This window comes from Gymnodraco acuticeps, unplaced genomic scaffold (genome assembly GCF_902827175.1).
Source record: "Gymnodraco acuticeps unplaced genomic scaffold, fGymAcu1.1, whole genome shotgun sequence".
Taxonomy (NCBI): Eukaryota; Metazoa; Chordata; class Actinopteri; order Perciformes; family Bathydraconidae; genus Gymnodraco; species Gymnodraco acuticeps.
The window spans coordinates 4,215,642-4,239,699 of NW_022990459.1; the positions used below are offsets into that span (position 1 = coordinate 4,215,642).

Here is a 24,058-nt window from a genome sequence, read left to right on the forward strand (position 1 = left end):
CACTCAGGTGAGGCTGTGGCCCCGCCCCCAGCCACTGGAGCGCTCTGATTGGCTGATTCGAAAGACTCAGACACGCAGCAGCAGAGAGTAGAAAAAGTAGCTCGCGTCGCGATCACTGCAGAACAACTGTGCATTTTTGACATATGATTTTGACACAGGGACGCACTGTTTACGTCTGCTCCTCTGTACCCATCACTGTTGCTGGTAAGTCGGACACTTTACTACTTCAATTTAACGGGAATAAATTGTTGTTTAGTTTATCACAAAGTTTTCGTCTTTAAGGAAACTCCTCCTGTTTCTTCCCCAAAAATCCATGAGGGAGCCGCGTGGACACTGGGAGCAGACGGGGTGTGTTTTAAACCCCATAAAGATGTGAAATCTGCCAGGAGTTTGAAGTAGGATGGACATTATGATATTTTATCAATCATTTCTAGCTAGTTTTCTATTTTCGGTTGCTATGGTAATGAATATAATATGGTAATGAATCATATAATAATGTAGGCTTCCATTCTTACAATAACATTTAAACTAACTCACATTCATGCACTTTACATACTTCACTGTCTGTAACATATGGGCAAGTATTTGACATTGACAGGTCTTAGCAAACACACACACACACACACACACACACACACACACACACACACACACACACACACACACACACACACACACACAGATTGGCAGGTGGGAGTAAACTGGTTAAAGAGTAATTAGCTGTCGTTTGTTGCATGATGATAAAGTGAGGTGATATAAGAGTTGACCACTCATTTGATAATGGATTTATTGGTTTTAGTAATAAAAGTAAATTCTCTGATAACAGCTTGTGAAATGTGAGCATTTTCTGGTTTATTTTTTCCTCTATGACTGTTTCTGAGACTTCTGTGGATACTTCTTGATTCTTGAGACTTAGCAATCAGTGATTAACATTTCCACATTTTCTGACCTTATCAAAACCGAAAAGGAAACAATTAATTAATGGAGAAGATAATGGTTAGTTGAGAGGTAGAGTTACCCTCAGATTAGTTTCAGTGATCAGTTAAATGTGCTCCCAGATTTAAGATGTTAAGTGTCTTAAAGCTGCACTAAGCTAGGTATTGATATCAAAACACTTGAGGTTATCAGCCACAATCACTAGACGAATTGGCAACAACCCCATTAACTGAGTTATTAGTCAGTCTGAGTCACTCATGAGTCAAAATGAAGTGTTTTCTAACAAGCACCAAGGAAACACTCTCTTGCAGTACTGTACTGTATACTATACTACACAAAGCTGTCACAAAACACAACAACCCAATTCCAACTTCATAACCACCATCTGCCTGATCTTTGGCATCAGGCCTCACAGCTTGGGCTCCCGAAGGAAGTTCAGACTGATACACACACTGACACACACATGCACGCAGCATACACTCACACACACCAGCTGAGACAAAGCAGGCTTAATGAGTTAAACATGCATGTGGGCACACATGGGCTGCGATGCTGCGTGTGTTGACACAATGGGGATAATGAAATCTAGGATTACCCTTCATTTATTTTGTATGTATGTGTAATGGCCTGGGGTATTGTTATTTGGGGGATATGTGTAGATACTTTTAAAGGGGTACACAGTTTGTCCCACGTATGTGCATGGTTTGCATCACTTACATATGACGTGAAACTAATGGGTCATTTGTGTATAGTTTTGATGGGATAATCTTTTAGTCGATTAAAAAAAAAAAGTTGATGGTACCTAATACAATGCCCCTCAAACCCAGATTCAATACAAAAACCTCCCAGAGACCCATAACATAGAAAATATAGGTAGGAAATGCTTGAAAGTATACTCAAAACTCAAGAGTGTGATCGTGCAGAAAATACCTTTTTAACAGAATTACTTTATCTTAGTCTCTCGTGCAGTTTTTAAAATCACATCAATTACGGCCTATAACTGCTTTTGTCGGTTTCTTCATATACCTTGCAAGGTTTCCTAAAACAAACACAGAGTTACAACACAGATACCATGTTCAAAGTTTGGGCTGATGATTAACATTTATATCGATATTGTCATTATTGTTGAGGTTTGTTCAATCATTATATCCGTCTTCTTTGCTGGTACAAGGCCGTTGGTCTCTGGAGAGTTGCTGGCTCTAGTATAACGTTACCCAGCCTTAAAAAAAACGTTATTTGGCAGTCATTATTGACATGTATCTAACACCGGCAACTTTGACTACAGTAAAGTGCTTCTTTAATTTAAGTTTCCTTTGTTTCCATTCAAATGTCATCTTGTAAAAATATATATTTATCACTATTTATGGGTTTGTTAGTGTGTTTCTGCTTACAGGAGATTTAAGCCTCACCAACACTGATGAGGCCTATTAAGGTGAAAGGTAACACAGTTTTTAACCCCCCCCCATCCCTACAAACACTAACTAGGATGATTATGTGACAAACAAACGTGGCTAATAAGGCTGAGCCTGACGACCCCTTGACCTTTCATGTCCTCTTGTCCTGACCTTTTGTGAAGAGTATAGGGCAAGCGAGGGTGTTTGGGCCACAGAGGCTTATCTGAACTGACCCCTGTCAAGCTTTTGTTTATGGATGCTTTTGGGTAACAAATCCTCCATTATTGGCCAAACCATGTTATCGTTTGCTGTGAAGAAGATACCCTGTGCAGTGTGATCCCTAAAGGAAGGGTGATTACCTCATTTTGACAATAAAGAAGCATCCTGGTACGCTCATCTGTCAACAGTTTCACGTCCCAGTGCATTCATTTAATGCACACATGATGTGACGCACGGTTCATTATGGGATGACCATCAGTTATGCATCCTTTGAAGAAAGATCAACAGTCATGATGGTGTGCTCTGTTCCGTTATTTTAAACTGCCAGCCTACATGATGACTGTGCTGCCATTGAAGCGATTTGCAGCTTGAATGATGCCCGACTGCACGCTCTTGCTGATTGGCTGAACTGCTGGCTGACATCATGTTGGCATTGGTTTTAAAAATAACGAGGAACACTCTGAACATGGAAACTTGAACTGTAAGATCGGGCTTTTCAGTTGGAAAGGTCTGCCTCCATGATGAAACTCGGTTGGAGAACTGCCTTGTTGTGGTTGTGGTTTTGGCTGCAGCTCCAAAACCGAGGAGAAATACGTTGAAAACTGTGGAGATATTAACTCTGAAGCCAAGCTGTGTATGTGTTTCAAACAAACACAGCATATGATGTGTCATCTGACTGCATCACACAGCCCCTTCATTCATATGCTTTCATAAACACTGCCTACCATACAGTGCGTCTGGTCAGTTATCTTGTAGCTCCTGTTAAACATTGACTTACTGTTTGGATATTCTCTTCACAAAACTGAAAGTGTTGCTCGTTATTATTTAGTTTGCTGTTGGAAAAGTTGTGAGATTGCGTGATGGGCTTTTAGTCACTTTGAAATATTGTTTTTGTCTCAACCGACATATTGTGTAAAGGTCCTTACACACCAAGCCCATTTTCGGCGTCGATAGATGTCTGGCTGTCGATGAGCGTCCTGTCGCCCTACTCAGATTGGTGTGTCTTTTAGATCGTGCCGACACCTTCCGCCGCCGGTTCAACATGTTGAATTGGTAGGCTGTCGGTAAAAGGCCGTCGGCTAAAAAAATCACTCTGATTGGCTGTTCAGCCAGCGAATCAGTGCATGAGAAGCGAAACGGAAGTGAGGGACCCAAACAAACGATTAAGAAGGCACATCTGAGATTTCATTTAACTCCAGCTCTCGACACAGGTTCGGAAAAGCCCCGTGAGCTTCTCGCTGTAGAGTGAAAATGGAACACACACGCTATTTGTTGTTTGTTTATATCACGCAGTCTGTTCTTCTTCTCTCTGTGTATCAAGCAGTCTGTCTTCCAGTTGTTGCCTCTTTTGACGGACGAATACACACTACCGCCGCCTGCTGGTAAGGAGAGCTATTGCCACCAAGTGCTACTTGGCCGTCGGCTGAAGTCTTTGCGGTGTGTTCCAGTGCGACTGTTGGCCAAGACGCAGGAGACGTGAGGCGACACAACAGTCGGGTCCGTCGGGACATGTTCTTTGGTGTCAGATTGGTGTGTAAGGACCTTAAGGCTACAGGATGGACTGGGCATAGAATTCAGTGATAGAAACACGCAAATGGGCTACTACTCCAACAAGAATGGTTTTTTTTTTTACGAATGAAATTATGCATAGATGTTATGCTTTGTTTGATTGGTTCAACTAGTTATCACCACAACTGAACTGCTCCAGAATTTCTTTAAAGAAACCTAAAGACATAACCATTTGAGAGTGATTGTTTGGTCAGCTGATGTTAAAGCTCAAGTCAACAACATGCTTTGGGTGAATACAACATGTCTGATTGTATCTTATGTCTTACTCAAGGATATTCTTGTGTGGCGTCCTACATGAAGGAGTCTGTGCTGCAAACTGATGGTCTCTTTGTTTTCACTGGCCTGGAATCAGCTTGCATGGCTCCTCTGCTGGTTAAGGTTATTGCAGGCAGGGCGGGATGCCTGATCCTGAGCCAGCGGTGGATGGCTTCAAATCCACAGAATAACCCGGTGGTGTGTAGTGAGCTGTGGATTAGCGTCAACAAATCAAAATGGGATTGGCAGGTGGCTCCCACTCTTTCAAGCCTTTAAGATGGACTTTACTCCCTGTCTCACCTCTAAGAGAGGAAGAAGGCCCATAAATGTGTTAATCCTACTTGAAAAAGGGACAGTCTCTAGAAAGCCATGAAGAGCAAGCTTGTACAGGCCCAAGGGCGACTGATTTACTTTAAAAAGTATAGTTTCATTGAATGTCGTGCAGTTCAACAGCTATATTTACTCTTTCTTTCTCCTCGACTGAATGCATTTCCCTCTCAGCACTCTGTGGCCGGACCCCATCTGTAATGAAAAGGGGAGGCCAGGCTTTAATGAAATGCTCCGGTGACAGGGTAATTAAGTCCAGACACAAAGGGCTCAGCAGGAAGGAGTTTAATAGAGGAGGAGTTGGTATTCTCCTGGGGGAAGTTTGGCTGAGCAGAACCCTTTTGGACTGCAGGAGGTTCACTGGCCCGCAGCCTCTTAGTACTGCGGCCACTGGGTACACACACTCAGCAATTACTCATGCGTTTCTGTCTGCTCAACTTATCACATTAAATGGCTAAAAACAGGGCTTCCTTTTCACTTAAAAAAACTCTTCGATACATTTCCCACAGGACAAAGAACACTAACATCTCGATTGGTCTTCAGTGAGAAAGGTTACAATCTGCATTCATTCCCTGGAAAAATGATTCTCCAGTCATACTATCCATTTTCAACCCTTTTTGGTACAATGCTAGAAACTATTCTGTTATAGGTAAAAGTTGTTATGAGACATAGGGAGTTTTTTAAACCTCCTGGCTTTGAGCCACTTGTAAGGTACTCAAACCAGTGCCTTACCAGTGGTAAGTGGTTTTATCTTTTATTTATAACTGATAATTATCATTAACTGAGTTTTAAACATCAACATATTACCGGTCATAGTCCGGTAATTACCGGCTAATGGAAACTCTGCTACAGAATTCACAATAAAACACTTTAAATGGGAGATCCCCATAGCCCCCACCCGCCCTATGATCGGATCGGCGATCTGCCCCAAAAACCCTGATCGGAGCATCCCTACAGAGAATAGTGAATAAATTATTACTTTCTCTGAGGACTTAAAAAACAAATCACGCAGACTCCTTGAGGTTCCTAAAACTGCACATGGCCCACTTGTTTTTAGTTTTTTGACCCCTGTTCTCTCTGTCTTCATTCAACTGACACAATTGGAAATCAAAAATACGTCACAGCATGAATCATCTACCTTTAATTCATTATATAATGTGTTCTCGTTTATTTTTTGCTCTTATGCATGGTTGCCCGGAGTGCCGCAGGGCAGGCGGCATGCGTGCGCCACATACTGTGTGTTGTGATGGCGGAGCGTCGTGGAGGTGGATGCACTCAACTGTCTGGAATAGCGCTGATCCTCTTAAATGATTACTAGCTACGACCAGAGAGCGAGAGAGAGAGAGAAGTGACCTGCGTGGGTAACATGCGGACAGATGTACCACCCCCACCCGCAACAAAACATGCACGCACACACACACACGCACACACACACACACACACACACAGCATCTAAGTTTAGTTGGGGCTACAGGGACACTCGTACTAGATCCCTTTCCTTTAATAGGCTCCAAGTCCATTATTCCGCTCATTTGTACCCAGACAAAGGCAATTCCTTTTATTTATTCAGCACCTTTTCAAGGCAGGAAGTGGATGTTGTGTTGAGCACTATAAGGAGAAAAACAGGCCTTTTTTAATAAGGAAAGTTAGCTCAACTAGTTGTGATGGTGTGTGTGTTTTATATAAAGACATCCCTGAAATGTTCGGTTAAGGATTTATTTGGAAAGACATTTTGTAATTTTCACCATCAACTTTTAATTTTCTGTTTGTGAATACAACATATCAAAATTATATTTCCAGTGGAAATACAGTCGCAACAATTAGTATCAAATTTGATTATTACACTGAATAATGTGAAATCTGCAGTCTCTATCATGCAGCAATGCTTTTATAAATGTAACATCTGTAGGTGCCATCTGAGGTTAATGCTTAAAAAGTGGGTAAATCCATGCAGTCTGGAGATGGCTTCCTAAGTGGCGGAAACCCGCAACAAAGCTTTTATTTCACTCAAAACGAGAATTACCGGTTTGTCAACCCAAACCTGACCTGGGTCTTTAGGGTCATAGATTCCTGTGCCTCAGTTAACCATAATGAGGCTTTACAAATACAATGGCTCAAATGTGCACCTGAACAAAAGTTTATGTGCAAATGGAGAATTAGGGTTGTTGGAAAGTTGAAACTTCCCACTATGTTCTATTCATCGAAACGCCCAAAAATACCATTGTTGATACTAAGTACAGCTTCACCATGAGCTTGAAGATGTAAGTTGATTCCCAAAGATTTAACTTATTCGCAAAAACTGTCAAGTCTTCTGATTTAACATCTTGCTTGGAGCAGCAGCGAGGTGACGGAGGAAACGGCACATTTCAGATGGATGGCAGAAGAGTGGCAGCATTGTCGAGTGTTTTTTACCCAGGCGACCGTTGGGGAATGTGCGTGGTAGTGCTCTGTGTCACTGTGTCAAGCCCTGCCCTTTCAGCATGCCACGCCTAAGTTCACCACCATTATAAAACATGTTTTGTCCCTGCCTCCTCTTTTTGGCTCGGTTCTCTCGTCCTCCTCTGTGCTTGACATTTGACTGTGTGTGGGGGCCTTTGGTCCCTAGAGGGAATCTGCTGGGCCCCAGATGCACACAACTGGAGTCCACAGCCAAAGATTTGCCCTTTGTCCTTTACATTGTTGAGTGTAAGGCTTTTTGCACGCCTAAATGCTGAGAATCAGAGCAATCCCAGACCGCTACCTTTTTTCCGAAATCCTTAATGTCATCGTTCCATCACCGTTTCTAATTATTCCTTTTTTGTTGCCATAAGGAAATTGCTTTAATCTATCACAATGACATTTCCATTCATTTTCCTTCAAGTCAGTAGGTATTCAAATGAGCTTCATATGCAATGTGTCCTAAAAATTGTATGATTGGATTTTTCAGAGAAAGATGAATAACTTGGAACATGTTGAGCTATCTTTGAAGAATTGTTTTCATGTCTCTCATTGTGCATCAGGACCATTGATATTTAACAGGATGTTCACAGAATGTTATCAGTCTTACTGCACAGCATTAGAGCAGATGCGGAAAACCAACATCTGTCGATAGCATGACGTCATGTGTTTTTGTTCTTCTTTGCTTCCTGAGAGTTTCCTCTCTCGAAGGCAACTTGTTGAAACTCTTTCCACATGGCGTCATCTCTTGGATTTGCTGGATTTAGCAAAAAACACAATCAGGATGACACTTGTGATGGTGATGACATTGCTAAAAAAGTCATACCCACAGAGCGTGGCAAAGAGACGGGGTTCAAGACGTGTTTCCAGATGGGTGGGTGGGTGACAGTTTGCCCCAACTGACAATGGCCCAGGGATCATGGAGCTTTTCATAAAACATTGGAAGGTGTAATTAAAATTGGATTAATCGCTCAGACTTTTAATCTTTCTTGATATGAACAACCCTAAAAAACCCAGAAAGGGAATCTTATTTTGCTTCCCACACCAAACTTACTACTGAGGTGGAAGATGAAAAGGAAGTGGAGGTAACTTCCCCCCCTTTTCTCGTGTGTGTTGGAGAGGATGGCAAGCTAACAAAACAATGGAGGCTTTGTGAGAGGGTCCCGCCGTGACAGGATTGTTAGGGGAAGCAGGGGGGCCGGCTAGGGCTTAGTGAAGCGAAGCCACTTCATTAGTCAGGGCTCTCCTTGCACCTCCTCCTCCCATCCATCCTCCCTCCCTGTCAGTCCCTCGCCGCCTTCCCTCCCCTGCTCACTCGTGGAGCCTCTCTCTGGCAGGACAGTACGCAGCGTAGCGCAGGGTTTTGACTCAGCATTGACGAGGATGTGCTTTTGAGGCTGATCGCAGTTGTTCGGCACAGTTTCCTCGCACGGTACCACACGCTTTCAACTCTGAGGTAAGTTGTCTTGTGTTGTCATCCTTCCCATCTCGTCCTTGACCGCTGACTTGCATCTTCTCTGTCCTGAGCTGCAGTTTTGGGTGTCGGATGACGGCACACAGCATTCTCAGTCAGGCCTCTAATGAACTACTGGAGCTTTAAGTGGCTTTAAAGGCATTTCTGGATGATAATTCAGTTTTTGTTGCCTCATCTTTATATGTATGATGACATCAGTGGAAATCTCCATGCTTCTGGAAGTTTCACAAAGCCCTTCTATAGTGCAGTGTCAGGTTTATTTGAGTTGATATTTGTGCGGTGCAGGGCATTGGGGGGAGGGTGCTGGTATGAGACTATGGCCTCAGCTGTGTTGACCAAATTATCAGTGTTATTAGGATCTACTTGCTTGTGATTGCTTTCTCCCCCCACCCACTGCCTCCCTTTGTCAAACACACACCCTCGGGGACGCTTGAGCGCCGGGGTAATCCTTCACATCCTGTGTGGGAAAGGGCAGAGAGGAGCACTCGGAGTAACCTCATCACTTCCTCGTGAGAAAGTCTGATCTACTAAAACTCACTGTGTCCAGAGAAAACAACAACATCCTGGCCGGTTTAAACCCAGTGGTCCGTTAGCAGCTTATTTCCTGTTCAACTGTCCCATTTCATTACTTCTCAACTTTCCCAAATGATTCACCAGGACACTTGGCTAAATGTCTTTTTATAATTTCTTGTGAATTTATGACGCATTCATAAGAAATTGGTGGACTTTTTGCCAAAGAAGCATCAAAGGTGCATGCGTACTTTAGTTGGGTAGAGGCATAACTGTAAAATTGGTGTAAAATATTTGAGTTATAATCCGTGTATGTCCCTGAGTGAAGCTTAAGTCATTGGTTGGGGGATGCAGGTCATTCACAGGGCTTCTCATAGCTACTTCTTGACCAGGAACCAGAAGATGTCTGTGTAGTGCTAAATGCTAAATATATCAAAAGACGTAAAGAATCTTAGCTGCAAAACTTCACCATCATTTAATTAAGTGGAACAACCAATGATAACTAATCAAACATGTTAACTGAACATGTTGTATGAGTCAATACAAATAGTATGGTAGTGAACCAACATGGGAAATAACATTTATATTATTATGGATTAGGACAATGGTCTTTACTGCACTCCATGAATTGATGATGTGGTTTTCTTTTCTAGTTTGACATTTTAAGAAATGTGCTAATTGGTTGTCCTTACACCTAACATGAAGTATGGTTTTTAGAACTTGGGATGTTTAGCTTAAAGGTCCCCTATTATACTGTTTTTCATCAATAAATGATAGGTCTCAGATATATACAAAACATGTCTCTGGTATTTCGAGGCAAACACTTCAAACAGGTCATTGTAGCATCCCACAATCCCCTCTGTTTCAGCCCTGTTTCCAAAGTGCTGATTCTGTGTCTGTTACTTTAGATGAAAAGAAGGAGCCCCTCCCCACGCCCCTCTGAGAGAGATTTGGTTAAAAAGAACACAATGGTGCTCTAGGAGGAGATTCAGGTGATAAGGTGGGGGGGTTACCTTGGTTGGTGATTGGCTAATGGTTACACAAGCCAAAAAATCGTTATGACATCATAAAGTGGCCACAATCTGATCAGCTCATTTTCAGACAGGTTTTTATAGAAATGGATCAGGACAAAAAGTGAGCGAATCTTTTTTCCTGAAACTTTCAGAATGTATTTACACAGAGGGGACACACGTTGATGTATAAAAGACATGAACAAGTGGATTTTGCATAATAGGTGACCTTTAAATGTTTTTTACTGTCTCAAAATATGTGTACCAGCTCGATCACCTGACTTTCCTTATTCACGCTCTGAACTGTAATGTGACGAGAAACATCTGGATTTCATTTCTTTCTCTTTGTCTTCTCTCTTCACAGGATGAAGAAGTGAATCCTCTGAGATCGCAGTCATGGCTGTTCAGACGGGCATCCAGGTAAGCTCATCAGCATCTACATTGGACCAGGTGTACTTTGATTTATTGGCCAGAGCAGAGAGTAGTCCTTCAATCTATCATAGGTAGTGTTACAGTTTGGAACATTCACATGGCTCACCAATCTGTGGGCCATGTAGTGTAAAAAGCCCTCAGACTGGAGGTATTCGGATAAAAAAAGGTGCAGACATCTGTCTCCCACTCAGCAGCTGTGGTGAGCCCGCCTGTGTTTCGGCATGCCGTCTTCTTGTTGTTGTGCATGTCTGACGTTCCAGTGCTCGACCCCGAGGAGTTTCCCCGAACAGCTTTTAGGGGGAATGGGTGGAATGAACCACTTTTTCCCCTTTCCCTCCTAGCAACGAGATGTCATCCGTCCCAAAATCCAGAACAACAAATGTATCGTGTTACAGATTGTCCCATGGCAATGAAGGGCTGTTCTCTCTCATCTGGTTAGGAAAGTCCTCGCCCTCCCCACCCGTCTTGGACTGTGGATATGTGAAATATGTATCCCAGTGCTGTGCATAGAACATGTGGCGAGACACAATGTTTGTCTGTCCCAGAAGACATCGACATTAGTTTATAATGTGGTCCATTCTCCTGTCTGCCTATTATATCATTTATTTTGTGTAAACGCAGAGAGGAGTAGTTTAGAGCTGCAAATATGAACTGCTAAGCTGCTCGCTATTACATTAATCACCAACTACTTTGCTAATCAAATAATTGGGTTTGAGAATAATAATACAAAATAAATATAATAGTTTTGTTCATTTATGACAGTAAAATAAATATCCTTGAGATTTGAATACGCCATCTTAGGCACTTATCGACATTTCTTACAATTACTGATATTTTAAAGACTAAATCAATAATTGAGAATTTAATGGAAAATGCAGCCGTATTGCAAACATGATGACCCTTTTTAAAGACACGTCCTGGTTAATTAAAGCAACAGTAGTACATTTTGTAATTGGCATGGTGTGTTTGTATAAAAGACAACAGTAAAAAGTATATGATATTGGTACAATTTGAATGGTATTGGTACAACGTGTCTGATATTGATACAACGTGTCTGATATTGGTACAGTGTGTATGATATATCTCTCTGTGAGTATTGATCCTACTGTATGAGGTGCTGGTGATGCTGCAGAGTCTCTCAGAGCTTCACTGCTCATGTAGAGCACAGTCACATTGAATAAACACTCACTGCGCTGCTCACCCATGCTGAACATCTACGCACTCGTGGAGCTATAAGTAGCATTTGTGCACAACTATTAATGCAACAGTAAAACACATTTCAAAATATATTGTCTGGTAGGCTTGAATGCTTGAATGTTTTACTAACATCACAAGTCTATACTGATGGCTTCACAAAGGTCAACAGAGTTTACATGATGAGGCTTGTGATTCTAGCACTGGTTTGACATGTTTTTTTTAAGTTGCTACATCCAGTTTTCTTTTTGACCTTTCTTCTGCTTTATTGTTTCGGGGAGTTTTAGTGGTCCTTAGTATAAGTGGCTCAGGTTAAGAGCATCAGATCAACTCTTAAAGCGTAAATAGTAACATACAGGCCAGGATTACAACACACGTTCCAGCGCTTAATGAGGACAGACGTGTGATTTTAGTTTAATTGTCCGAATGCTCTCGGTGAGCGTGTATATGCACTCAGCTGGCAGAGAGAGGCTGGATTATCTCATTTAAAACTTAAACACTACCCTGACTTATTTTCTAATTAGCTCGATGAGGAGAAAGGCACGTATGTTGTTGCAAACCTGCAGGGGGTTGTTGCCCTTCGGAACCAAGTTATGTAACGTGGGTGTGTCGGCTCATCTCTTTTTGAAGTGAGGTAACCTTTTCACTTTCCAACATCAGGTGTTTGAGCTTTATGTATGTGCATATATTCCCCCCTCACATCTTTGCTCCCACCTCTAGGGTCTAAATGTCTCCCTGATGGAGACGAGTGTGGAGGAATTTAACCTTTCCCAAAGCATCGAAGCATTTGTTTGCATCGAGATAACATTTCAGAAACCAATCAGATTACACATTAATTTATTAAATTAGCTAACTGAATCGGAGTTGCCTGAAGTCAATGTTAAAGGAGCAACCTTTGAAAACAGTTATATCATGTATTTTTTACAAAGTTTAATAGAATAAACCTGATGAAGTTGTCCGATTATATTCACATTTTTTAATGGGAAGACATGCGTTATTAACTAAGGTTTGGTCAGATTTGATAAACGTGTTTTTTTTTGTTGCATTATGGGAATTATAGGATCCAGTGTTTAAGAGCTTGATCCACGTACTAATAGGGACCTACAGTCTTGATCTCTGCTGCCTTGACTTTGATCTTTTAGTTTTCTCGTTGAGAATTCCCACATTTTCTGAGCCTGCATTAAAGAGCTGTCTGTCTGTTGTCAGTAAGATGGCTGAAATAAGGTTTTGGGTAAATACAGCACAAGAGATCTTTTTGTTCTGCAACATAAATTACGTCAGTGAATACCCCACAGCTTTATTTTGAAGCTTTCCGTGTCTTGAGAAATGTGTTTTTGTGCAGTAATACAAATCCCAATGGCTATTGTGGGGGTAACGAGGGCGATGCTAACTCAAGTGTTGGACAACATAATTATTTCATCACTGCAGCACTGTGTTACTAAATCACTGCAGTAGTCCTTTGTTTTCACCGTTTGCATTCAATTAATTTGAAAGGCTCAATTCTTTTTAAATATTTATTAATTGAAATCCCCTCATTAAGCACATTTTAAGTGTATTGGCCACATTTTAAACAGTCAAATTAATTCAAGAGGACATATATAATGCTCCTTTTCAGGTTCATATTTCTATTTAGTGCCGTTACTCTAACATGTCTCCATGCTTTAATGTTCAAAATGCTCTTTATTTTTCTCATACTGCCTGTCCTGCAGCACTTCTTTTCACCCTCTGTCTGAAACCAGAGTCCAGTCTGCTCTGATTGGTTCGCTGACCGCCCCTGTTGTGATTGGTCAACCACTTAGTAATGTGCCGCCCCTTAGTCTATCACGTACAATGTGTTGTAGCGTTAGTCAATGGTAGCGCAGGAGTTAGGTAGTGATATCATGTCACTATGTTACGGAAGTAAACAAATAAGTTCTATGGAGGCGTTTCAGGTAGGGGTGTGGGAGAGAAACTCCCTCTGGAGGGAACTTTGGGATGTTAGCCTTTGCAGACCATTCACATGCACAAAAACACAATACAGGAAAAGGAAACTCCCAAAAAGTATATTAGGGCCCCTTTAAGACTCACTGTCACTCTCACAGCTTTATACCCAGTTATCTTTACATCGTCCCAGCAAGTAAAGAGATGTTCGACATTATCCAACAAACATCCAGTGTCTGGTTCATTAAAGCTGCTATACACAAATACACACGAACACACCCACACACACAGTAGCCTCTGAGCCTCTGCAGTACATTACTATGACTGGCTCTCTGTTCTAATGGCCACAAGGTTTCCTGTTTGTAGGCCCACTAACACCATGAGTTCAAGGTCCCCACAAGACTGTTCCTTGTCTAAAGCACAATAACCCATTCACAGCAGGGGATGCAATTTCTCATTATTGCTCCATGACATGTGATGGAAAGGAAGATTTTAAAGGCTGTATCTCAAACAGATGTCAAAGTGGACGTGGGGAAAAGAGAGTTATGTAATGTCTGGACGAGTCGTGAATCAAAGAGCACAAACATCTGTTGCTGGTTTAAGATCGTCCCTCCCTTCTGCCTGCAAACAATTCAAGTTAAAAACAAACAACATACTTTGAAATGGGTGTTGCAAGTTGTTTTTGAGGAAAAGAAGCTTTGTTATTCTGCTTATGAAATCATGAAGTGTCGGGAGAAATGCTAACTAATAGCCCATTTCACAACAAGGGACAACACAACCTAGACACCAAACCTTTCTGATACTATAAGTATAGTATAGTTTATATATTCAGGGTAAAAAAGCAACCCATAATAAGAAGTTTTAGACATATTCACGATTTGTTGAACCATGTTTTGCAGTGTAAACTCAGACTTTTTTTTACAAAGCCTTTAATGCAGATACTATAAGTATTTCTTTCAAAGTCTTACAACTAACAGTGAGTAGCCCTCAGATCAAACGTTGCGTATAAAAGCGGTTACTAATCTGCAAAGTATCTCTATTAGTGGAGATGTCAGTACAAGTGCAGTCTGTGAAAGTGACCAATAACTCCCATGTTTCATATTTGCAAGAGAAAACAACAGATGACCCCCCCCCCCCCCCATCCACACACACAAGCTTTGGGAGTATCATGGGATAAAAATACCACGTTTCTGTCGAAAAGGCCAGGGAATTAGACAATTCAATTGAAAAAAAGTAGTCAAGCCAGTTAAAACAGCTTGGTTTTGTTGGGAAAATTCATCATATTTTGTGAACACATAAGCATTTAACCAATGACCAATCATTTTGTCGCTAATCGTCCCTCCTCTCGTCTGCAGGTATGGTTCGGAGAGAAGTTTGATGCCCCGCTGCTGAGCCCCAAGAGCCCTCGCAGCCCGTTGGCACAGCGACACGGCCCCGGCCTCACCGACGTCTTCCAGTACGACCAGTGGCTGGCGGTGCGGCACGAGGCCACCCTGGTGCCCATGCAAGAGGATCTGGCCATCTGGCTCAGTGGCATGCTGGGTAAGATCTGCCTCGAACAGATTCTGATGTTTATATTTGACTGTAGTGTAGTTACATGTGTCCAAACCTCCCGAGGCGTGGAAAACTCTGAAGCAGAATCGACACGGCTCACCATGTAATTGGATTTGGACGCTGCACAGAGTGGAACCAAATCCGGTTTCCACTGTTATTCAGGCACCTTTTGTCCCTTACGATACAATGGAGCAGAGAGGAAACTGAAACTGACTCTATTGTTGACTGCTGGTGAAACTGCTTTTTAGAAGTTGACCGTTTTTCTTGTGAGGAATGTTTCTAGGGGCTAAACACTAAACATGAGTTATCGTACGGTGACCGCGTTGACCTGAATCCCACATTTTTGACCGTTTGCTCGGATGAGTCCTGATGCTTGAGGGCCCGGATGCTGCAGGAACAGGTGGCGTGCAGCGGATAAAGTTTCAGGCCCCGAGGCGCGGCTCTTGTAGCGGGGAAATAAACTTTTGTCAGGCGATCTATTGTCACTTAGTTCTCTGGCTATTCTGGATTTGGTTCCCAGTGTGAGTTCAGCTCACAGGGCCTTTTGTGGAGTTTATTGGGGCGGTGATTTACAATAAGGGGTAGTGGGAGAGTCACTAAGCTTTTTGTGAGTTTTATAGTGAAAATATTTGTTGGTACTATTCCCTTTTTGAAGAAATCTTATTTCCTTCTTTTCTTTAAATGTGTATTTATATATGTAACCACAGTTTATTCATAAAGCCCAATATCAAAATCTATAGATTTTTTTCAAGGGGCTTTTCAGAACCCCCTCTGTCATTAGAGCCATAGATAGATAGATAGATAGATAGATAGATAGATAGATAGACACATACTTTATTGATCCCAATTTGGGAAATTCTTTCATCACAGAAGTAGAAATGTGTTCAGACATTAAAATACAACACTTAAAATACTTTAAAAAGTGGAAAATGAAAAGTAACAATTAAAAATAAAATGAAAAATATTATATCAAATATAAACAAAACTATATAAAATATTCTGGATAGTTAAAATAAAAAGCAGCTGATAAGAAAAAACTATTTAAATATGAAATACCATCACACAATGTACGGCCTTTTTGTAAATCCCTACAACCAAAGACATCATACAGGGAAACTGCTAATAGAGAAAGGAAGTATTAACTCTAGGCTGTGATAAGTTTGGACTAAAATCGTGGTTTAGATCCACAAAACGAGACAAATCTGATGAATCGTAATAATAATGTAATTCTTCTATTTTGTCTTCGGTTGTGCAGGCGAGGAGGTGAGAGCAGAGTTCTTCATGGAGGAGCTGGATAACGGCGTGAAGCTCTGCCAGCTGATCGGCGCGCTGCAGGCCAAGATGGCGGTGAGCTGCCCCTCGGCGCTTGGCACGGTGAGTCAGCCAGCATCCATGGTGTAGGGTTGGGGTTGGGGGTGGGGGGGGGGGGAGACATCTGAAGTCCAGCTAGCACGCTTGAACTTCCTGCTGTTGCAAATAAATGTTCCTCAGGGTGATCGTCATGCCAACTCGTCAATATTTTCCTTTGTTATGGTTGTAAATCCCCTCTCCTCTTTATTTCTCCTGACAGGTGTTCCCTAAGAGGAAGATAGCATGTAAGAGGGACGCCTCTCCAGGTTCCTTCTTCGCTCGCGACAACACCGCTAACTTCCTGGCGTGGTGTCGCCAAGCCGGCGTGGAGGAGACATACCTGTTTGAGTCCGAAGGCCTCGGTAAGAAACCACCAAGAACTGGCATAATACTAGTCCTATAAAAACCATGGCCAAATGTTAAGTTCAGTCTAACATCAGCTACCGAAAACGTGAACCTGTGACTGAGTAAATATGACCTTTGCTATGATCACTTAACATTGTTGTTTTCTTTCCTGGTTATGTACATAGCAATGCATGGTGCAAGAACCCACAGTTAATACTCAAACCCCAAAAAAATAAATGTGGACCTCTCATAGTTAACATAGTAAAACAGATTAGACTGGTTGTAAGCTCCTGAGAATACCCCTGTTGTTTAAGCCGTACTTCTTAATGATTTAATAGGATCTGTTGTGCAGAGCAATCGCCCTGAGTACTCCATCCTGAGGATCACTTCCTTAGTAGTGGCTCTACCAAAAACTGTCTTGATGCGATTAAGAAAGAATACGTCTGCTGTGATTCCCTTACTCTTCCGTGTATATGTGTTTAATGAATGTCCTCGTGTGACTTTAAAGTTCTGTTCTCTTCCGCACGAATCACCGCTGCAGCCCCTCGGGGAATATCTTTATTTTATGGTGTCACGTTTCCCGATGTAACACGTGAATTGAGTTTCGTTTTTCACCTTATCTAACTGTTCATTGTGTTTTCTGCCTCAGTGCTTCACAAGGAGCCCCGGCAGGTGTGTCTCTGTCTGCTGCAGATCGGACGCATCGTCTCCAAGTGAGTAGGTGGAGAAAGCGTCAAACCGTCAAAGATTGGCGATCACTTGGGATCCTAAACTGTGCCGTGTTTCTCAGGTACGGCGTGGAGCCTCCTGTGCTGGTGAAGCTGGAGAAGGAGATCGAGCTGGAGGAGACTCTGCTGATGACGGAGGAGCCGCCTCCGGCCGTCAAGACCTTCAGCGTCTGCTGCCAGCATGGTGGTCTCTACCAACCGGGGGTGAGTCCCGACCGACAGCTGATCCAAAACAGAAAACGTGCTCAAACGATACATCTGTGTAGCTGATTACATTAGCATCATATCAGGTGGTCCATGTTGACCCAGTTGAAGCGCCCCGCGGGGTATGACGCATCACGACGAAGCATGTGACGCTGTGACTCACACACTCCGTCTCTATCACTGTGCAGAGGCTGCGAAGAGGGGGGAAAAAGGATACAATGATGTGTTTATTATATAATGGTAGATGGTTAACAGATACATCTTTAGTTCTCATATGCACATGAATTGTCAACGACTAACAGAAGGATCATTAGTAATGTTTGGTGTTGTAAACCTCACCCGTTTTTCCCAACGATTTGAACTTGACTTCAGATTCAGATTTTTTTTGATTTCCATTTACAGTTTTTGAGGTCGGATCATCTTAAACCCATTCCTTGTCATTTAAAATATTGCGACGATAATTACTAGGAAGAAGTACGAATATTTCTTCATGATCTCTTCTGGTGTTTTCACCCAAAAATGTAAAGTTCTCCCAGGGAGCCACTTATAATTCTACATGATACAGGTGGTATAATGTAGGAAAAGTTACATTTAAAAAATATTTATTTGGACCCTCTGTTCGGCTGGTTTATTCCCGTCCAGTTAGGTAAACAAGGTTAACATTATCCGAGTTTTATTCCCTGAGGACAGCTGGGCTAAAAATAACCACAGTCACTGAAGTGTAAGGCAGTTTAGATCAAAGTGAATTTGCTCTCAAACGCTTGTTTCCTTTACACATCAAATGACCGGTTTGTAAGCTGGAAGCATGTGCTGTTATTTATTTAATTATATCCTTAACTCAGGTGTGTCTGCTTCACCTCGCCTGTACCTCGTGACCTCACAGCTACTCCTTATATGAAAGGCTTTTCTTCAGCTGTAACTGTTGGATAAAATATTTATTCTAATATTACCGTTTTATGATCCTCTTTTAGGAGCACGGCATGGACGAGCCTTCCTGCAACTGTTCCAACAGAGTGTCCATCGAGTATCTGTCCGAGGGCCGCTACAGGCTGGGAGACAAAACCCTCTTCATACGGGTCAGTGTTATGCTCACACACACAGACACACACACACGTTATGTCTGGTTCATCAAACCACATGTATCTTACTTGATTTCCCTCCACAGATGCTTCATGGGAAACATGTGATGGTGCGTGTGGGGGGGGGCTGGGACACGCTGCAGGGCTTCCTGATGAAGTACGACCCCCTGCGCACGCTGCAATTCACCACCCTGGAGCAGAAGATCCTGGCCTATCAGAAAGGCCCCCCCGGCCTGGGAGGACACCACAGCCACGCAGCTCCACCCCCCCCTCCTGACATGGACCCCCTCGCCGCTGTCAACAACCTCATCTCCTCGTCCTCCTCCTCTTCTTCCTCCTCCTCTTCCTCCTCCTCAGCCTGTAAGCCGGGCCCCGCTGCGACTCCGTCGTGTCGCTCCTACACCCCCTCCCCCGCCTGCACCCCCACTCTGCACAGGAAAGGTGCCGCCGCAGCGCCCAAGAAGACCCTGCAGGCGGCCTCTTCCTTCCCCAGGAAGCCCACCCAGTTAGCACTGAGCGGCCCCCCCAAAGCTTCCTCCTCTCTGCCCTCCACGCCGTCCCTCGGCCCGGGCAGTCAGGGGGCCCTGTTCCATCGCAGACCCCTGACTCCATCCCCGGCCCCTGCAGAGCCACGGCCCGCCCCCAAGCTGAAGATCAGACCTTCACCACGGAGCCCCCCCTCCCAGCCCAGAAGCCCCGTCTGCCCCGAGCCATCTTCCAAATGTCCCAAACCCTCCAGCCCCATCGCTGCATGTGCTCCTGGCTCCGTCACGGCACCAGTGCGGGCCCCCACCCCAAAAGATGCCCGGCCCCCATCGGGCTCCAGCCAGCGCTCTCGCCTTGCTCAGCGGCGTTCCGGATCTCCCGCCTCGCGCCTCCGACTAGAGGCCGCCAGGAGGGTGCGGATCGCCGCAAGAAATGCAACGACAGCATCTTCCCAATCCCGGACCCCCCCACTCAGCTCACAGACCACCAATACTGGCTCCCGGACCCCCAATCATGGCTCCCAGACCCCTACCCTGAGCTCACAGACCAGCAATACTGGCTCCCGGACCCCCAATCATGGCTCCCAGACCCCCACCCTGAGCTCACAGACTCCCAATACTGGTTCCCGGACCCCCATCCTCAGCTCAAAGGCCCCCAGCTCCCGTGCACCCAACCTCTGCTCACGGACAGCATCTCCAGTGCTGCCGAAGCCCACCCCCTCCCTGCTGCAGAACAAAGACGTCACAGCCAAAGCCAAGGGGCCGGCCCCCACAAAGGTGGCTGCTGCCCCCCCACGCAGCACTGCTGCTGTCCCCGGGCGGGTCCCTCCTCCTCCTACTGCAGGTAAAGCCAATCAGAAAGCAGCAGCCACAGCACCGAGGGTGGGACGCAAGCAAGCGGCCCCACCCAGCGGGAAGTCAGCAGTAAAACCTGACGCTACTGCCCCCCAGAAAAGCAGCGCCAACATAAAAGCTTTGAGGGCCGAGCCAGGTGTCTGCAGGAAGGCCCCCCCACACAAGGGGAAGGGGGAGGAGCCGTACTTTGAGATGATCAGCAGGAGGAGGCCGAGGACGTGAGGACTGAGAGACAATAAGCAACTAATTTTATGTCTTCAGATTTATTTTTGTTTGTTATTTAATAGCGTTTTATTTTGTATGTTTTAATCCAAAAGGTGTCGCGCTCTCTACGTCTTTGTGGTGATTTTAATGGTCTTTTTATTATTTTTTTAAAGGTCAGCTAACCTGCTTAACATGAAAACTTGCACAACGTTTACATTTTCACTTTTGTTACAAATGATTTGTGTTTTCTGACTTTTAACAGAACAAAGGGTAGGAAACGCATAATCAACACTAACCTCAAAGCTTTATCATCCCAACGCACCAGCCCAGGATACAGCCATGGTTACGGAAAAGGCACTTATACTCTTTATGAACTTTTGCAGGATGGCAAAGAATCCTGCTTTTACCAAAGTTGTGTACTTCCTGGAGTTCAGCGACACAACTGGAACACAAATCATGTGTGTGATGAGCTTCCCTCCCCAGTGAGAACAACCTTTCCACTGGCGGATAGTCAGACAGTGAAGTTTGGTATATTTGAATAATGATATCTTCCTGTTGTGTGCCTTCAACAGAAGTCTCTAGTTTCTGAGCGGCATTAGAATGTATTAGATGATCGGGGGGGAGGGGTTTAATGGTTTTTACTGATAAAAATTGCACAGTGTACGAGCACTCATGACTTTGGTTTCCCAGAGTGAACTACTGATCAAACGCCTCCTTTTCTTTTAAACAGAAAAATGCTCTAAAACTCTTAAAGAGCTAAACCTACCTTTTTTTATATGGTTTCTAATGTTTGTGTGTATTACAAATCTAGTTTTCTATGTGGTGTTTGTGTATGTGTGTATATATATATTATCAGTTTGGCACTTTACAGAAACCGCCGTGTTTGTCAGAGTTTGAATGTTGAGTCTTTGATTGTGTCTCTTGTCCCAGCTACCTTTTTGTCATTTTGAACAATAAATGGACAAATGTTTTAAAGATTAACTTGGCTTACTCTGTTATTCAACCTGTTAGGCTATAACAGGTTGTTGCTTCAGTAATGTTTTCAGGATTTGTTTCCACTCTAAAGCCGTAAAACTTACTTAGCCTGAATACCAAACTAAGTCCTGCAGGTATTCAGACTGTGTGGAAAAACCACAAAAGAACAGGTGCTTACTAACCGGCAGAGGATTTGAGGTGAAATACAAATGACTGTATAAAACGCTTATTAAGAATTGATAGCCTTTAAGGTTGGTAATGTGATAATTAGTTGCCAAACCCAACTTATTTTGATAAGTAAATGTATCTGGAAGAAGACATATCAACGTGTTTGGACACAAACATCCCTCAATAATGTATTATATGTGTAATCGTAAGTAGAAGTGTCCTGGTGCTCCCCTAAATAACATTACACTTTTAGAGATGGCTTCAATTCCAAAAGCAAATCTATCTGGGAAATGTTTTCAAAACATTGGAAGCTATCTGAATTAAATAAAAATGTTTATCCTGTATGTTAGGTGATAAATATGTTAGAGAAAAACGACTTGAAAAGCTGTTCATTGTAAGTATCTGACAGAATGAGCAACACGTGTGCAGGTGAGGGGAAGTAATCTGCTGCCCCCTGCTGGTGCTGAAGAAGCACTACACGGCTGCGTTGGACTAAAAACTAAAAAGACATGCAGGGGGAATTACTCTAAATGTAAAGTGTAAGCACACGAGTGAGTCCAATTCTGTTTTTAAACATAATGATACATTTAAATGACAGTGTTTCTTAACCCTTCTCTTGCGTTTCGGGGCAAAAGTGACCGAGTGACTTTGTTTTTGATCATAAACAGTGTGTTTTCCATCCAATTGCCTCGAGACCTTATGTTATCCTCCACACTAGGCCTCTGAACATATGCAATTGATGATCACCACTTGCATTGATTTTTTTGTGATTTATTCAACAGTGAAACACCCATGATGTTTTCGGTCAGAATTGACCGCCATAGAAAATGAATGGGTTTGAGTGTATGTTCATCCTGCAGATGGAAAACACCACACACACACACACACACACACACACACACACACACACACACACACACACACACACACACACACACACACACACACACACACACACACACACACACACACACACACACACACACACACACACACACAACTTCTTCAGGGGACATTACATTGACTTACATGCATTTCCTGGAGACTTATCCTAACCTTAACCATAACCAACACATGCCTAACCCTTAACCTTACCCTAACCAAGTCTTCACCCAACAATTAATGATTCCCTTCATGGGGACCTCCAATTTGTCCCCATAAGGGAGGCGAGTCCCCACACGTGACTGTGTAAACAGATTTAGGTCCCCACAAGTATAGTAATGCTCGGCCATACACACACACACACACTTCTTGTGCTTGTGTCCCCCCACACATAACAATTTACTCTAAATTACCTCTCTCTCTCTCTCTCTATGTATGTATGTATCATACCTTCTCAGGGTTAGGTGTGAGCTCTGTGCCCCTCGAGAAAGAAAAACCTCTCACTTTCTCGCAGGAAATGCCCCTCCATTAATGTCTCTCATGCAGTTATATTTGACTCATTGGCACAATGAGTAGGCGCCCGATTAGAGGCTCTGGACAAATGTTTTTGAACCAGATGAAGAGGAGATTGAACCAGACATAGAGGACGATGTCTCAGAAATGGAAGACAACAGCGATCCAGACTATGAGCCTGACCAACAGTCAACAGACCAGGAAGAGCCCCCTGAGTGAGAGGCCCCTGAGGGAGAGGCCCCTGAGGGAGAAGAGCCCTGAATATTTATTTTTTCTCTAAATGTTCATTGAGGAAAACAGTATCAGTGTCTTATTTTATATTCATCACAGTGAATGCTGAACTTGACCATATACTTTAGTTGAACGTAGACAATGAAACACCAATGAAATTAATACGTCCCATACATCATTGGAACGGGAAGAATCTCAGTTACAACACCAACTAAAGCATTTCCATCTCCAGTAAACACAGCCTACATGGCAAGCATTTTTATAATATACACTAATGTACAGTAAGCACTATCTTTGAACTTACTGCTAAATTATAAATTCATATATAAATATGAAATTCACCCCTGGTGTCATGTCGGTCACCCCTTGATTGTACTTGCTTTGACTGTTCAAATGAGATGTCAACCATCAAAATTGGATAAGGGGTTCCAGAGATATCACTGTGCAAAACACACCGTCAATTTTGACCGAAAATAGTATGGGAAGGGGGGTATGACCTAACGCAAGAGAAGGGTTAAAAGTCGAACATGGATAGAGCAGAGGAGGAGTGTCTACAGTATGTCATTCGTGTTAGCGCCACAAAAGAGCTGGTTAGCTTAAATGCTATCAGCTGTGACTGTTGAACTGAGAACATTCGAGAAAGACTTTCACTGAAGTGACACAGGAGGACAAACAGGTGTAAATAATTAAATTAATTATGGCTAAAATCTATTTAGCTAATTTGCTTCAGGAGCTGTGCTTTCCCCCCTCCCCCTGCTACACAAAGTCAACAACGTTTTCTTGCTATTCACATTATAGCAGCACCAAGA

General features: G+C 43.2%; 1 protein-coding gene across 3 annotated transcripts; it reads left to right on the plus strand.

Moving 5' to 3' along the window:
* The first annotated feature begins 67 nt into the window (after positions 1-67).
* Positions 68-21,461, plus strand: gas2l3 (growth arrest-specific 2 like 3). Of its 3 annotated transcripts, XM_034226123.1 has the most exons (10): positions 72-204; positions 283-395; positions 10,495-10,550; positions 15,032-15,218; positions 16,486-16,604; positions 16,801-16,942; positions 17,575-17,638; positions 17,716-17,857; positions 18,829-18,933; positions 19,023-21,461. In XM_034226123.1, exons 3-10 carry the CDS (start codon positions 10,527-10,529, stop codon positions 20,496-20,498), a joined length of 2,259 nt encoding a protein of 752 aa, XP_034082014.1. In that variant the 5' UTR covers positions 72-204; positions 283-395; positions 10,495-10,526; the 3' UTR covers positions 20,499-21,461. The 3 variants fall into 3 exon arrangements, with proteins under 3 accessions (XP_034082013.1, XP_034082014.1, XP_034082012.1); XM_034226122.1 differs by lacking the exon at positions 283-395 and having other exon boundaries at positions 68-204; XM_034226121.1 differs by lacking the exons at positions 72-204; positions 283-395 and adding an exon at positions 8,403-8,592.
* The last annotated feature ends 2,597 nt before the right edge of the window (positions 21,462-24,058 follow it).

Bases quoted from the DNA above. Each gene is read 5' to 3' on its own strand.
- gas2l3 (XM_034226122.1), top strand. From the start codon at position 10,527: ATGGCTGTTCAGACGGGCATCCAG. The intron at 10,551-15,031 runs GTAAGCTCATCA...TCTCGTCTGCAG, and splicing joins CTGTTCAGACGGGCATCCAG to GTATGGTTCGGAGAGAAGTT. The intron at 17,858-18,828 runs GTGAGTCCCGAC...ATCCTCTTTTAG, and splicing joins GTGGTCTCTACCAACCGGGG to GAGCACGGCATGGACGAGCC.